The following is a 16,368-nucleotide window of genomic DNA, read 5'->3' on the forward strand; positions in this document are numbered from 1 at the left end:
ATGCCTTGTACAATTTTAAGATTACATCCCAACTCCTATACTCAATGGTCTGATTTATAAAGGCCAGCATACCAAAAGCTTTCTTCACCACCCTATCCACATGAAATTCCACCTTCAAGGAACTATGCACCAGTATTCCTGGATCACTCTGTTCTACTGCATTCTTCAATGCCATACCATTTACCATGTATGTCCTATTTTGATTATTCCTACCAAAATGTAGCACCTCACACTTATCAGCATTAAACTCCATCTGCCATCTTTCAGCCCACTCTTCTAACTGGCCTAAATCTCTCTGCAAGCTTTGAAAACCTGCTACTTAGAAATTGTTCCGCCACAGTCTCCTGTCCCAACTAAGCAGTCCGATCACAGGCACAATCTTTCCATCTTCAGATTTTCCAACAAGAACCAAAATTCAACATGATGCCCAATCTGCATTGGGATCAATGAATCCTGTGCCTTTTGGGACACAGCACTGCAGCTCAATGGCTTCACCATTCTCTGCAAATACAGGACAGCTGAGTTTTCTGTAAAAAGGCACAGGAGGTGGAGTATGCTTTATGACTAACTTGTCATTTCACAAAAACGTGGCAGCTCTGTCTCAGTTCTGCTCACCCAACCTGGAACATTTAGCAATCAAACATCATACATTTTATCTGCTGATGGAGTTTTCCACCACCAACCTGGTGGCGGTGTACATTCCACCTCAAGTCAATGTCAGACAGGCTCTGCAGGAGCCGAGAACCACGATCAGCAGTTATGAAACAGCACACTGATGCCTTCCCTATCATTGCGGGAGATTTCAACCAGGCCAGCTTGAAGAAGTCTCTGAATACTTGCACCAACACTATCTCCTATGGAACCAAAGGAGCTAGCACAGTTGACCACTGTTATACCAGCATCAAGAATGCTTATCGTGCCATCAAATGGCCACACTTTGGAAAGTCCGATCACCTGGTTGTACTCCTACTCCCAGCATATAGGCAGAGACTAAAGACCACAGCATCAGTGGTGAGAACCAAGACGGTATGGTCAAGAAAGGCAGAGGAGCGCTTACAGGACTGCTTTGAAGAATTCTACCTTCTTCTGCAACTGAATCCTTGACTTCATCATTGGAAGACCACAGTCTTGTACAGGTTGAAATAACATCTCCTCCTCAAGGACAATCAACACAGGCGCATCTCAAGGGTGCGTGCTTATCCCACTGCTCTACTCTCTCTACACCCATGACTGTGTGGCTAGGCACAGTTCAAATGTCATCTATAAGTCTGCCTGCAACTCAACTATTGTTAGCAAAATTTTAGATGGTGATGAGGAATCAAATGGGAGCACGATTTATCAGCTGGTTGAGTGGTCTTGCAACAACAACCTTACACTCAGTAAGACCAAGGAATTGATTGTGGACTTCAGAAAGGGGAAAATGAGGAACACACACTAGTCCTCATTGAGGGATCAGAAGTTTCAAGTTCCTAGGTGTCCATATTTCTGAAGATCTATCCTGGGCACAACATATTGATGCAATTACAAAGAAGGCACGACACCGGCTATATTTCATCAGAAGTTTGAGGAGACTTGGTATGTCACCATAGACACTCACAAATTTCTACAGATGCTCTGTGGACAGCATTCTAACTTGTTGCATCATCTTCTTGAATAGAGGGGCCACTGCACATGATCAGAATAAACTGCAGGAACTTGTAAACTCAACCAGCTCCATCATGGCCACTGGCCTCCCCAGCATCCAAAAAGGCAGCATCCATCATTAAGGACCCCCATCACCCCGTTCATGCCCTCTTCTCATTGCTACTATCAAGGAGGAGGTACTGGAGCCCGAAAACACACATTCAACGTTTCAGGAACAGCTTCTTCTCCTCCAACATCAGATTTCTGAATGAACAATGAACCCATGAACACCACTTCACCATTTTTGCCCCACTCTTTGCACTATTTAATTTAATTATTTTAAACTACTTATTATAATTTATATTTTTTATGTATTGCAAGTACTTTTGCTGCAAAACAACAAAATTCATGACATGTGCCTGTGATATTAAACCTGATTCTGATTCTGCAGTCTTAAACATTAGACTAGCTTAATCATAGTTCCACTTCAACTGCCAAATATGTTGTGCATAAGTAGTGCAACTGCCTAATCGCTACAGGACCAACTGTACATGACCTCAAATGCATCTGAGATTATTAAAAGTCTACATTTTTGGTCCTGTAACACTTAAGACCATGCCCTCCATGCTATAAGCCTCAGACTACAATAAATTTAACAATGTGCTGGTGGAACTCAACACATCGAGCAGGGCTGATGTTGGTTTTTGATTGAAAACTTTTGACAATTCCTTCCCCCACCAGCATGAAAGCTGTTCAATCCACCAAGATGTTCCATAAGATTGTGCTTTGTTCCACATTCCACTATCTACAGTCTCATGTCTCTGCAATAAGCACAGTAGCATTGTAGTTAGCAGTTAGCACAATTGCTTTACAGCATCAGCAATCACCAATCAAGGTTTGATTCCTACCACTGTCTGTAGGGAGTTTGTACGTTCTCCCCACTATTGCATGGATTTCCTCTGGGTACTGTGGTTTCCTTCCACAGTCCAAATACGAACATATTAGGCCTTGTAAGCTGTGGGCATGCAACAATGGAAGTGGAAACATGGCATAGCAAAATCCTCACTGACTTGATTTGCAGCAAATGGCACATTTTACTGTATGCTTCAATATACATGTGATAAATAAAGCTTATTTTTATCTTTTAAACTTTGCAGGTGAAATTATGACTGTCTTTAATTTGCACTGAATACCTGAAGCAATGTAATGCCACAAGATTGAACATTGTACTTACTACAGGAACAGGACCACACCAGCTTCCTGTAGGAAGTAGATTACTCTAATGCCTTCCCCCAAATGTGAAAGATCCACAATATAAAAGTGTAAGGTCTTTGACCTGATCCATTTAGCTTGTTTCACTCTTCATACCCACTGAGTGCTTCCAGCACCAACAGATTTTCAATTACAGGTAGACCTCAGGTGGGTTTCAAATTCTTTGCCTTTCACATGCACATAATGAAAACTGTAGCACTGCAAAACAGATACACCAAGGGAAAGAAATAATTAGTGAGAGTAATACTTTCTGTTGTTTGTTGTTAGAAATTATTACTTGCAGGGTGAATAGCATGGAAAGCTTAACAGTATTGGGCACCACAATAACGTAGTGGTTAATGCAACTCGATTACAGCTCAAGGAGTTCTCTACATTCTCCTCTTGGGTTTTCACCAAGTGCTCCAGTTTCCTCCCACAGTCCAAACACGCACCAGATGTAAGGTTAATTGGTCAATGTAAATTATCCTTTGATTAGGTTAGGGTTAAAACTGGGGTTGTAGGCAGCTCCGGTTTAAGATGGCACTGGTGAATCTCAGTGACTTCTGGCTGGTGGCTAACAAAGCAAGGAAATCAACTCATACCTCGTTAATCACACTTTTCCTGGAAAACGATCATTGCAAGTAATAGTTTATAACTTCCCTTTGGATTTGAAGATAATTTGATGTGGCAGAACCAAGGCAAGGCTTGGCAGTGGGCCAGTCACCAAGAGTGAAAAAGACCCGAGGTTCAATTGATTTAAGCACCATGATGAATCAAGGCAGCAGGTCCAAGCACCAGAGCAGATTGGAGCTACTGAACCTAATCTTTGGACAGAGATTAAAGTACTGTGCTGAATTGGAAAGGTTGGGTACAGGCTGAATCAAGGTGGAGGGATCCTCTCCCCAGAGCATACCGAGGCAACTGAACCAATGTTTGGACATCAATTTAGGAGCTTGGTTAGATTGAAAGATCAGGGTATCGGGGCTCGAAGCAAGGGTTGGGCAGTTCATATCACTGCTCCACAACATTTACTCTGCTCTGGGCTGAGCTATGGGACTCTGTGGACTTCAGTTCAGAATGCTATTTGCTTGTGGTTATTGTTTGCACGGTGTGTTCTTTTTCTCTGCACATCTGTACAATCCTCAGTAGATGTACGCCATGCGAGGTGGCAGCACAATACAGTAGCTCTGTGTGTTTGTTTATCTTAACATTATTGAGCATGTTTCTTTCTCTTGTTTTGTACTGGTTAGCAAAACTACAGAATAACAATGGACATTAACCTGCTTAACTACATTTTCACCATCCTTCTGGCTCTCAGAATACTTTATTCCACTGAGTGCTTTGACTACTGTAGTGAAGGAAATATTGTATATACAAGGGAGCAGCCGGGAAGCAGCCTTTGTTTGCCCAGCAGAAACTCAATATTCCGGATGAGCTGACGGAGATACTGAGGCTGTAGATCGGGGGTAAAAAGCAACACAACAAGAGATGGGGATATAAAACATATCTCCTGTCGATCATTATGGGAATGCAAGATCCTTAGCAAATAAAATGGAGGAACCAGCAGCTCTCACACAGACGAATATCGGGAAAGTAGTGTTATGTGTTCCACTGAGACAAGGTTACAAGAGTAAATCTCGGATTCCAGCGCTACTGTGAATGGGTTTTCAATGATACAAGCAGACAGCGTTAGTCTACAGTGCAGTAAGAGGAAGGGAGGTGGGCTTGCCGTGCTTGTGAACAATAGATGGTGTAATTCCAGTCACATTTCTGTGAAAGAACAAATCTGCAATTCTGACATCAAACTGTTTGCTGTGAGTTTGCATCTGTTTTATCTACCACGTGAGTTCAACCACGCCACATTGCTCATTGTTTACATTCCACCTTCCCGACACAGTCCTGATTCTACACGTCATAATCACTACCATCGTTCATTGCAGTATCGGGAAACTTCAATCATGTTTCCCTCAACAACCCTACCCACCTTTGATCAGTTTGTCCTAGAATCTCTTGTATGCAAATATTAAAGATGCATACAGCTCCACAGCTCTCTTACCCCTCCCCCCGGAAGGTCAGATCCACATCCTGGTTCACCTCATGTCCTCGTATATGTCCCAAGTAAGCAACAGCTAGCTACCAACGAGATAATAAAGAATTGGGTCTCCAGAGGCCATTGAGGCCTTGAAGGGCTGCTTTGAGGTTACTGACTAGAATGTGCTTTGTGAGCCATATATGGAGGACATTAATGGACTTATTTCATCACTGGCTACTTAAACTTCTGTGTGGGCACTGTAATACCATCAAGGACTGTTCACTGCTTCCCTAACAATAAACCATGGGTCACCGGTTATCTAAAGACTCTTCTCAACCACATAAAGAGAGCCTTTAGATCAGGAGACAGGGAGGAATTGAAACTTGCAGAGGGAGCTAAAGGAGAAGATTAAGGTGGCTAATAAGGAATACAGGAGAGAGCTGGAGAACAAACTTCGGCAGAGTAGCATACAGGAGGTGTGGAGAGGCATGAAGAACATCACTGGCTTCAACCAGCCTAGCTGTAGAGCCTCGGAATGCAGCTGGGAATGGGCCAATGAGTTAAACCAATTCTTCAATGGGTTTGACAATTGCCCTCCTGTTCACACCCTCCTCCCCCCAGCACAACAGTCCAGGTGCCGAAGCACCCACCACAAATGCTTCCCCTCCTCCCCTCTCCAGCTCAATACATGAATGAACAACAGAGTCTACCACTGTCTACATCCCCTCCTTGCCCTGCACCTACCATCCACACCTCCACATACCAACTGCTATTGTCCTGGTCGTCCTGACTGGCAGACCAGTTTGTGTGGCTTCAGAGCTGTGTGTAAAACATGGCTATAAGCAACACTAGAGCCTCACAAGGGTCTGTACTAGCCCCCTTCATGTTTACCTGGTACACCTCAGACTTTAGATACATCACTGAATCACGTCATCTGCAGAAAGTCTCTGATGATGCAGCAATAGCTGGCTGTATAAAGGGCGGACTGGAGGATGAATACAGGGTCCTGGTGGAGGACTTTATCAAATGTGCAAGCTGAATCATCTGCAACTTAACATCAGAAAGACAAAGGAGATGGTGATGGACTTTTGGAAGACTAAGCCTGTTACTATTGATATTGTGGTGAAGACCTAGGTGCTGGGGGTGCACCTGGATGTCAAACATGAAAGGAGCACTAACACAGAGGGCCAGAGTCAACTCTACTTCCTAAGGAGACTGAGGTCCTTTGGAGTATGCAGGCCTCTCCTTCACATGTCTACCAGTCTGTTGAAGCCAGCACTGTACCTCTAGATAAAATTTTTAAAATAAAATAAATGACCACATTTAACTAAAACAAGAACCAGTCTTCAGGAAACAAAACACAATGTATACCAAATTTAACTTCCAACTTTATGGGTAGTGAAACTGATTCGGTGTGGAACATTGTCTATCCCATTAGAACTACACAAGGGAGAGTCAAAAAATGAATGTTCCTGTTACAAGCACATTGTGAAAGGTGTGTCTCTGCCACTAAATGCACAGTTCAGGACAGAAAATCTGTTTTGCCATTTAACCTTTGGCTAGCTGTATATTCATGGAGCTATCCCTCAACACTGTGACAAAAGGTGTCCGACAAGAATCTGACATCGATATTGAACGAGGTACTGCTATTTGGAATGTGCTGCCACTGTAAATTTACCAGACTATATTCCAAATTTTAAAGGAGGTGAGTAAAGCATTGAAACTGTAGTTAATTGTTTATTGTTATCTTGGTGTTGAAGTATAAAACATCGTGTCAGGAGAATGAAATTCTTTTTTCTCCTGAACTCTCTCTCTCCCTGGAGGTTTGCCGTATGAACAAACACTTTTATATTCCCCAGTTACAGCTTTTGGTGTGGTTCAGATTTAGTCAGATACACCATCTGTCATTCCTGGTCACCTGTATCCATAGGTAACCGTGATTGTTGAAGAGGTATTATAACTCAGAGTTAACTGAAACTATCCATTACACAAGCACATTGTTACTGCAGCAGTGAACTCATATTGAACTTCAGCTGAGAGGGGCTGAGATGAAGCCACAGTGACCCAGGCAAGACAGCAGACCTAGAGTCTAGCTGTAGTTATTTTATGGGGAAAAAAATTTAACGCTGTTTTGTTCACATAATGTAACCTGGACTCACAACATTTTCTCACTAATCAAGAAGGCACAGCAATGTCTACAATTTCTGAGGAAATGGAGGTGAACAAGGCTCCCCACCCCCATTTTAACAACTTTCTACACCCTCGAGTGTCCTGTCTGGCTGCTTCATCATGTGGTACGGAAGTTGCAAGGCATCAGACTGCAAGACCCTACAGAGGATAATGAATGAACTGTTTACCTGTGCTACTCCCTAAACGTATTTTGAATTATATTTTATTAACTTATTTATGGTAACATTTTGTTTTACACCCTGTGTGAGATTTATGCTGTGTGGGTGCACCATGGTCAAGAGGAATATTGTTTCATTTGGTTGTATATATGTACAGATGATAATACACTTGAATTTTCAGATATCAGAATAGCCTTTGGTCTGAAATCTCAGTTGTTTCTCTTTCCACAGATGAGGCCTGACATGTTGAGTATTCCCAAAAATTTCTTCCTTTAGATTTTCAGCATCTGTAGTTTCTTCAATTGTTAGCATACCTTGAATTTTTCTGGATTCATTTCTCAAATATTTCAAGGTTCTTTTCAAAAGTACTTATTGTATGATCAAAATAGCTCCAAAACTTACAACCAATGCACAGCATTTAACAATAAAAATCAGCAAACAGCAAGGCACGTGTTTCAATGTAGTTCAGTCACCTATGCTCCTGCAATTCAAACCCACAACATTCTCACTGGTCACAGTGACAGTGGCTCCTGCACTGTGCTGACAGTGTTACAACTCAAAAGCCATGGGATCTTCACCCTTCAATTTCAGCCCTGATGAAGGGTCTTGGCCCAAAATATTAACTGTTTATTCCCCTCCATAGATGCTGCCTGACCTGCTGAGTTTCCCCAGTATTTTGGGTGTTGCTCCTGCATTTAAATAGAACTCTCCTCTCCTATCACACTTCTTCTTCTTCAGCCATTTACTCTTTCCACCTGTCATCTCCCAGCTTCTCACTTCATCTCCTTTTCCCCCACACACTTTTCGCCCGAACCTGGCTTCACCTATCATCTGCCAGCTAGTACAGTCGGCCTTCCTTATCCGCGGGTTCCGCATGCGCGGATTCAACCAACCGCGGATCAGGGAAATCCAGAAGTTCTTTCTCCAGCACTCGTTGTTTGAGCATTGTTTGTCTCGCATCTCGTGTAGACTTTTTTCCTTGTCATTATTCCCTAAACAATACAGCGTAACAACTATTTACATAGCATTTACATTGTATTAGGTATTATAAGTAATCTAGAGATGATTTAAAGTGTACAGGAGGATGTGCGTAGGGTATATGCAAATATGCCATTTTATATAAGGGACTTGAGCATCCGCGTTTTTTGGTATCCACGGAGGGGTCCTGGAACCAATTCCCCCGCCGATAAGGAGGGCAGACTGTACTCCTTCCATCTCCATCTTATTCTGGCTTCTTCCCCCTCCCTTTCCAGTCCTGGTGAAAGGTTTTGGCCCAAAATATTAAATATTTATTCCCTTCTACAGATCTACCTGACCTGCTGAGATCCCCCATCATTTTGTGTGTGTACAAGATTTCCAGCATCTGCAGAATCTCTTGTGTTTATGGTTAGTTAATAAACTTGCATTGAGATAGCAAAGTGTTTCAAGCTGCTTCACAGAAGCATTAATAAAATGCTGGACTGCACTGGATCTTGGGGCAATTGACCAAAAGCTCGGTAGTGCAGGTTTCAAAGAGCAACTCAAAAGGGGGGGGAGAAAGAAATTACCGGTTGCAATGTAATGTTCATCTTATTGCGGCCATTTTGTTTCATTGATTCTTGGGTGTTTCTTTGTATTTACTGTGAATGCCTGTAAGAAAATGAATCTCAGGGTAGTATATAGGATCATACATATATTTTGATAATAAATTTATTTGGACTTTTTTTTGGTGAACAAATTAAAATTAGAAATATTCAAGAGCCAGAAGTGGAAGGGAACAGAAAAACAAACCTTCCAGAGTGCATGGACAGATTTTGCAGAAACAGAATGTACTGGCATTAAATCTTAAAATTGAACAACTGACGTTGTTTAATTAGAAACCAGATTGTCAGTGAGTGTGAGGGTGATGGGTAAAATGGATCTGGAATGAGTTATCTGGTCTTAGAAAGTTTTAATGTCACATTTGAAGTGATGAAGACGTTCATGGGGATTTCAGACTAGTTGAAGTTGGGGGGGGGGGTTAAATTGGTTTAACATGATGCAAGTAGACACAGTAGTCTTAACAATGACCACAACTTTACTCTACATATTCAAGACCAAACACTTTCTGAGAATCGAGAATTAGTTCAACAGTTGAAAACAAAGACAGGAAAGATTAACCACTCATATTTAAAATGGATACAATCATGTGAGATACTGTTAACCAGGAGAACTGAGCAATACATCCACCATAAGCATTACTGGAACAAGGTACATTGCTACAACTATTTGCCTAATCTACGCTGTACAAGTGACAACTCTGTGATTTCAATATCCAATACCAAGGACAGCCTGAACCTCCCTCCCAATATATTAGAAAGATGAACTCCAGTTACCAGGACTCGAGTTAGGATAATGAGGGGAAACTCAATAGAGGTATACAAAATTATGAGTATAGAGTAAGTACAAGCAGTTTTGTTCCACTGAGGTTCGGTGAGACTAGAACTGGAGGTCATTGCATACGGATGAAAGGTGAAATATTTAAGGGGAACCTGAGGGGGAACTTCTTCACTCAGAGGTTAGTGCAAATGTGGAACGAGCTGCCAGTGGAAGTGGTGAATGTAGGTTCAATTTCAACATTTAGGAGGAATTTGGACAGGTACAGGGATGGTTGTGTATGGTCCAGGTGCAGGCTGATGGGACTAGGCAGAATAACAGCTTGACACGGACTAGATGTGCTGAAGACCTGTTTCTATGCTGTAATGCTCTATCTCTCTACACTACTAAGTTGGTTGTCAAGTTTGCTGGTCAGGCATTCAGTATTGATGATGGAATGTGATGAAGGAACCCCTTTCCTCCCCGGATGCCAAATTCCTACATACATACACTAGATCCAAATACATCACGTTTATTGTCATCTGCCTATATTCAGACACAACCAAACCAAACAATGTTCCTCCAGACCACGGGGCACCTACAAAATATACATCACACACTGCATGTGAAATATTAACATAAACAAGTTCATGAAATAGAATTTAAAATGCATGTAGTGTGCAGCACAGATAAACAGTAAACTCCTAGTGACGAGACCTCGATGGTGACAAGATATTCATTAGTTGCACAGCCTGAGGGAAGAAGCTGTTACCCTGTCTGGCAGTCCTAGTCCTGATTACTCCTGTACCTCCTTTCTGATAGGGGGGTCAAAAAGAATAATCAACGATAACCATACTATAACCAAGGCTAAGTTTCTCAGTAGGGATATTGAGTGTCAAAAATTGCTACACAACTGTATTTGAAATAAGAAATAATGTCCTTGAAAGTGGCATGGCCTCCTCCTTCAGTTCACCCTTAATGCCACTTCCACATCTGAACCTCTCAGATTTGATCACCAACCCACTAATGGCTCTAATTAACGAGGAGCATCCTCTCTCCTGAGCTGGTCTGCAGCCACTGTCATAACCATGCCCTTAGAATGAATCAAACAGATACACGACTGTCCATCTTCATATCACTGCTCATTTGCTACTATATATTTGATACTCAAAGATCAGATTATCACTGACAGCTCTTTCATCCACCATAAACCTGAACGTATTCAGCATTTTTTACAACCAGTTCTGACCATTCAAGATTCCAGATTCAAGATCCAAAAGTGTTTGTCATTTCAGGTACACAAGTGCAAAGGAGAACAAAATAATTATTACTCTGGATCCGATGCAGCATAAAAAAACACAATTAATATAAGTACACAAGTTGACATACAGATAGATTGATTGTACGTCCATAAATGACACTAGACACAGGATTGTCCGTACACAAGGTGACTGACAGGAAATGATAAAGTAGTGGTGGTGGGGGTGTGGAGGGGTGGGTTAGTGGGGACTACGCATTATCTTTTAAATACTGTTTTTTCATTAAACCTCCTCATCCGCTGAGTATCATTTAAAATCCTCCAGGCTCTTCTTCAACACCACCCCCACATCTAGCAAATTTAATTCTCAATGTGAGATTTAAAATTTCTAGAGCTGCTCCTACAGGCAGCATCTTTCACATCGACAAAAGCTTCACTGAGGCATCCAGAGAACAACAAGCCACTGCTGACACAGCCGATTCAAGCAGCCAAATGCTACTAAAGGTACCAGAAAAGGGCCAGTAACAGCATGAAGGATCCCACCCACCCTCCTCAAGGACTATCTGTCCCACTCCCAACAGGGAGAAGGCTACGTAACATCACGCCAGGACCACCAGACTCAAAAACAATTACCTCCCCCAAGCAGTAAGGCTGATCAACACCTCCACCACTAAATGACATTAAACAATCTTGAATTATATCTAAGAGATATGGTTCATCAGAGCACACCAAAGATGTGTGCAATCTCACACTGCAGATTTAAACCCAAGTTTATTGAGCAATTAGTTTCTGCTTTTACAGAATGGATAAACAACACATTTCAAGAGGTTAACCCACATGCACATAACATAAACTGCTGAAGCTTTAAAAGGGATTGGTCAGACTGCTCATGTGATACTGTGAGCAGTTTCTGATCACTTATCCAAGAATGAATGTGCTGACATTAGAGAGGGTTCAGAGAACATATATGAAAATGTTTCCAAGACTGAAAGGGTTAAATTATGAGGGGTATTTGATAGGTCTGGGCCTGTACTCACTGCAGTTTAAGGGGTGATCTCATTGAAACCTATTGAATATGAAAAGCCTAGATAGAACGGATTGGAGAGGATGTTTTGTATAGTGGGGGAGTCTGGAACCAACGGGCACAGCCTCAGAATAGAATAATGTCTATTTAGACCAGAGATGAAGAAGACTTTCTTTAGCTGAGGGTGTTAAACCTGTGGAATTCATTGCTACAGACAGCTGTGGAGACCAAAGTACGAGGTATATTTAAAACCCAGGTCAATAGGTTTCTGATTAGTCAGGATGCCAAAGGTTACAGGGAGAAGACAGATCACACTTGATGGGCTGAATGGCCTAACTCTACTCCTGTGTTGATGGTTTTAAACAGGCTCTTCTACGCTAACCATCCACTATCCAGGTAATCTACAGAGACCCATCTCTCAAACCAACAACTAGCAAAGAAAAATGCTCCCCTGGTGATAATCAAAAAGCTACGAACAAAAAATTGACTTCAACAAGTAGGTAGAACAATTAATCATGCTTCCCTAACACATAACAACACCAATTTCCATTTTTAAAAAGTGTGAAGTTTGCAGCTGCCACTCCACCCACAGCAATGCTTGTGCTCTGATGCACTCCTGCACCATGCTAAATTAACCAGGAACCCATTAACAATGAGACTGTGGTCAGCAGAGCCACAGACAGATTGAACATAGCTCCTGTTCCAGGCAACCAGAATTAGTATCACTGGCATATGTCATGAAATATGTTGTTTTGTGGTAGCAGCACATAAGAATAATCAACTAACAAATACAAGTAGATAAAAAGTTAAATTAAATAAGAAGTGCAATGAGAGAAAATATAGTGAAGCAGTGCTCAAGAGTTCATTGTCCATTCAGAAATCTGATGGCAAAGGGGAAGTAATGGTGATGGTAGTAATGAGAAGAGGGCATGAAATAGAATCTTTACCATCAAGCTCAAGTTTCCAGATAAATCAATCAAAAATGGTCTATGATGCCTCGTTTATCTGCAGAGCCTCTAGTGCTGATCACCAGGTTTCTCATTGCTACCATCAGGGAGGAGCTGGAGGAGCTACAGGAGCCTAAAGACACAAACTCAACGTTTTAAGCACAGCTGCTTCCCCCCTCCATCAGATTTCTGAACAGACAATGAACCCACGAACATCATTTGTTTCAGTCTATTTATTACATTTTATTTATATATATGTGTGTGTGTGTGTGTGTGTGTGTGTCTAAGTAACACACTAATTTAGTTTTTTTTGTAATATATTGCAATGTATTGCTGCCGCAAAACAACAAATTTCACGACATATACCAATGATATTAAACCCGATTCCGAGACACAGTGATGGTGAAGCTGGCGAAAATATCCTCGCAGATGTATCCCGTGACAACTCAGAACCCGGACACAAAAATAAAGACTGTTTTTCTAGAAACATAGTTACACCAAAAGGTCCTAACATAAGGTTGCATTGAAGAAAATCATTCACCACCTCCCGTCCAAAATTAGATAATTTTGTTTACCAAGATTATGCAACAATGACCTAAGTAACTCGCTGGAAGACAAGATGATAAACATATTTTACAGCTCCTTATGAACGTGTCGTTGATCTCAATTTGCTGGCACTCTGGAAGCCTTTGCCCTTCAAAAGCCGTTAGAGTTGATCTGGATGCGCGGATTCGAGCTTTTCATCCCTCCCTCCCTCCCTCCTCTGAAGGTGAACATGACACAAGTAGAATCTCCCCTATATACCCATCCCGGCCAGCTGTCCTACCTGCTCTGCTCCGTAGCTACTGGCGATCTGGCAGAAATCCTCCAGCCGAATTAGTCCTTCCCCGGCCAGGTCAAACATGTCAAACACCACCCGCAGCCTCTCGTATTCTCCCGATTCGTCTTCATCAAGCCCGGGGGTCTGGAACACTATCGTGGGGCTCTCATTCTCCTCAGGCCCGGACAGCTTGAATACTATCCCGGGAATCTCGCTCTCCTCCGGCCCAGGGGGCTGGAACCCTATGTCGGGGCTCTCATCCTCCTCAGCCCCGCAGGGCTGGAACACCAACCGCGGGCTCCCGACCCCCTCCGGCCGGGGGTCAAGTTCCATGCCCGACGCGGCGCCGCCTCGATCCCGATCACTGGGGATCGGGCCGCTCCATGTGGGCGCCGGTGCAGCTCGGTCTCCACACGCCCCTCACTCCGGGCCCTGGGCTCACGGTCTCCACCCGCCCCTCACAAGGGACCCGGGATTCTGGTTCGCCCCCCGGCTCTGAAGCCCGTTGTTGCGGGCTCCAGACCCCGGCCTCTCCCTCCACTCGCAGGCCCCGGACCCCGGCCTCTCCGTTCACTCGCGGACCCCAGACCCCGGCCTCTCCCTCCACTTGCGGGCCTCCGATCCCCGGCAGCTCGGCACTACAATCGCTCGACTCGCAATGACGTAACCTGCCTCCCAGCGCGCCCGCGCGGCCCTGGAGACGCTGCATAGCAACCGTGTGCCGCATGCGCGACCAGCGGCTGAAAATGCGCATGCGCGTTGCTACCAGCCCGCGGCTTGGTTACCGGACCGCGTGCGGCTCCACCATTCATTCCTGACCTCGGGACAACCACGTTCAAAGAATGCAATGAAAGAGGGTAGCACTGCAAAGATTACAAAAGTTATGATCTCCAAAGAGAAAGTCGCAGATGGATTCAGAGGGGATTCCAAGATATCAAAGTCAAATTTATTGTCATATTCACAAACACGTGTATGCACATGGTCAATTAAAAGCATAGTTGCAGCATAAGACATAGGAGCAGAATTAGGCCATCTGGCCCATCGAGTCTGCTCCGCCATTCAATCATGGCTGATCCTTTTTTCTTCTCTTCGACCTCAGTTTCCAGGTTTCTCCCATAACCATTGATGCCATGTCCAATCAAGAACCTTGAATACACCCTCTGCCTTAAATACACCCAACGACCTGGCGTCCATAGCTGCAACAAATTCCACAGATTCACCAGCCTTTGGCTAAAGAAATTTCTCCACATCTCTGTTTTGAAAGGGCATCCCTCTGTCCTGAGGCTGTGCCCTCTTGTCCTAAACTTTCCCACAATGGGAAACATACTTTCCACATCTACTCGGTCTAGTCCTTTCAACATTTGAAAGGTTTCAAATGAGATTCTCCTCATCCTTATGAATTCCAGTGAGTACAGACCCAGAGCTATCAAACGTTCCTCGTATGATAACCCTTTCATTCCTGGAATCATCCTTGTGAACCTCTGGAGTATCTCCAATTCCAGCTCATCTTTTCTAAGATGAGGGGCCCAAAACTGTTCACAATACAAGGTGAGGCCTCACCAGTGCCTTATAAATCCTCAGCATCACATCCCTGTTCTTGTATTCTAGACCTCTTGAAACAAATGCTAATATAGCACTTGCCTTCCTCACCACCGACTCAACCTGCAAGTTACTCCTTAGGATGTTCTGCACAAGGACTCCCAAGTCTTTTTGCATCCCAGATTTTTGTATTTTCTCCTCATTTAGAAAATAGTCCACACAAATATTTTTACTACCAAAGTGCATGACCATGTATTTTCCAACATTGTATTTTATTTGCCATTTTCTTGCCCATTCTCCTAATCTAAGTCTTTCTGCATCCTACCTGTTTTCTCAACACTACCTGCCCCTCTACCAATCTTCATATCATCTGCAAACTTGGCAACAAAGTCATCTGTTCCATCATCGAAGTCACTGATATACAGCGTAAACAGAAGTGGTCCTGCAGAACACCACTGGTCACTGGAAGCCAACCAGTAAAGGATTTTTTTTATTCCCACTCGCTGCCTCCTACCAATCAGCCACTAAGTAATTTCTCACCATGTAAGTAATTTTCCTCTAATACCATGGGCTCTTAACTTGGTAATCTCCTCATGTGTGGCACCTTGTCAAAGGCCTTCTGAAAGTCCAAATATACAACATCCACTGTGTCCTCTTTATCTATCCAATTTGTAATCTCCTCACAGAATTCCAATGGGTTCATCAGGCAGGATTTTCCCTGAAGGAAACCCCAGACTGACTTTGTTCTATTTTGTCCTGTGTCACCAAGTACTCAATCACCTCATCCTTAACAACTGACTCCAACATCTTTCCAACCACTGAGGTCAGGTTAATTGGTCAATAATTTCCTCTCTGCTGCCTTCCTCCTTTCATAGAAAACATAGAAAATAGGTGCAGGAGTAGGCCATTCAGCCCTTTGAGCCTGCACTGCCATTCAGTATGATCATGGCTGATCATCCAACTCAGAACCCCGTACCTGTTTTCTCTCCATACCCCCTGATCCGTTTAGCCACAAGGGTCATATCTAACTCCCTCTTAAATATAGCCAACTTATTGGCCTCAACTGTTTCCTGTGGCAGAGAATTCCACAGATTCACCACTTCCTGTGAGAAGAAGTTTTTCCTCATCTCGGTCCTAAAAGGCTTCCCCTTTATCCTTAAACTGTGATCCCTCGTTCTAGACTTCCCCAACA

The 16,368-nt window shown here is 43.2% G+C and overlaps 1 protein-coding gene across 2 annotated transcripts in view; it reads right to left on the reverse strand.

Annotated features, from left to right (window-relative positions):
• The window catches only part of rab11fip3 (RAB11 family interacting protein 3 (class II)), a 201,396-nt gene extending 187,103 nt beyond the window's left edge, over positions 1-14,293 (reverse strand). Inside the window, exon 1 of one of the 2 annotated variants that reach the window (XM_059978857.1) lies at positions 13,644-14,293. In XM_059978857.1, the coding sequence (XP_059834840.1) occupies positions 13,644-13,970 (327 nt within the window). In that variant the 5' untranslated portion in view covers positions 13,971-14,293. The remainder of the gene's footprint in view (positions 1-13,643) is intronic. The other variant, XM_059978856.1, reaches the window with a different exon arrangement.
• Between the last annotated feature and the right edge of the window lie 2,075 nt (positions 14,294-16,368).

Source organism: Hypanus sabinus, chromosome 9, assembly GCF_030144855.1.
Source record: "Hypanus sabinus isolate sHypSab1 chromosome 9, sHypSab1.hap1, whole genome shotgun sequence".
NCBI lineage: Eukaryota > Metazoa > Chordata > Chondrichthyes > Myliobatiformes > Dasyatidae > Hypanus > Hypanus sabinus.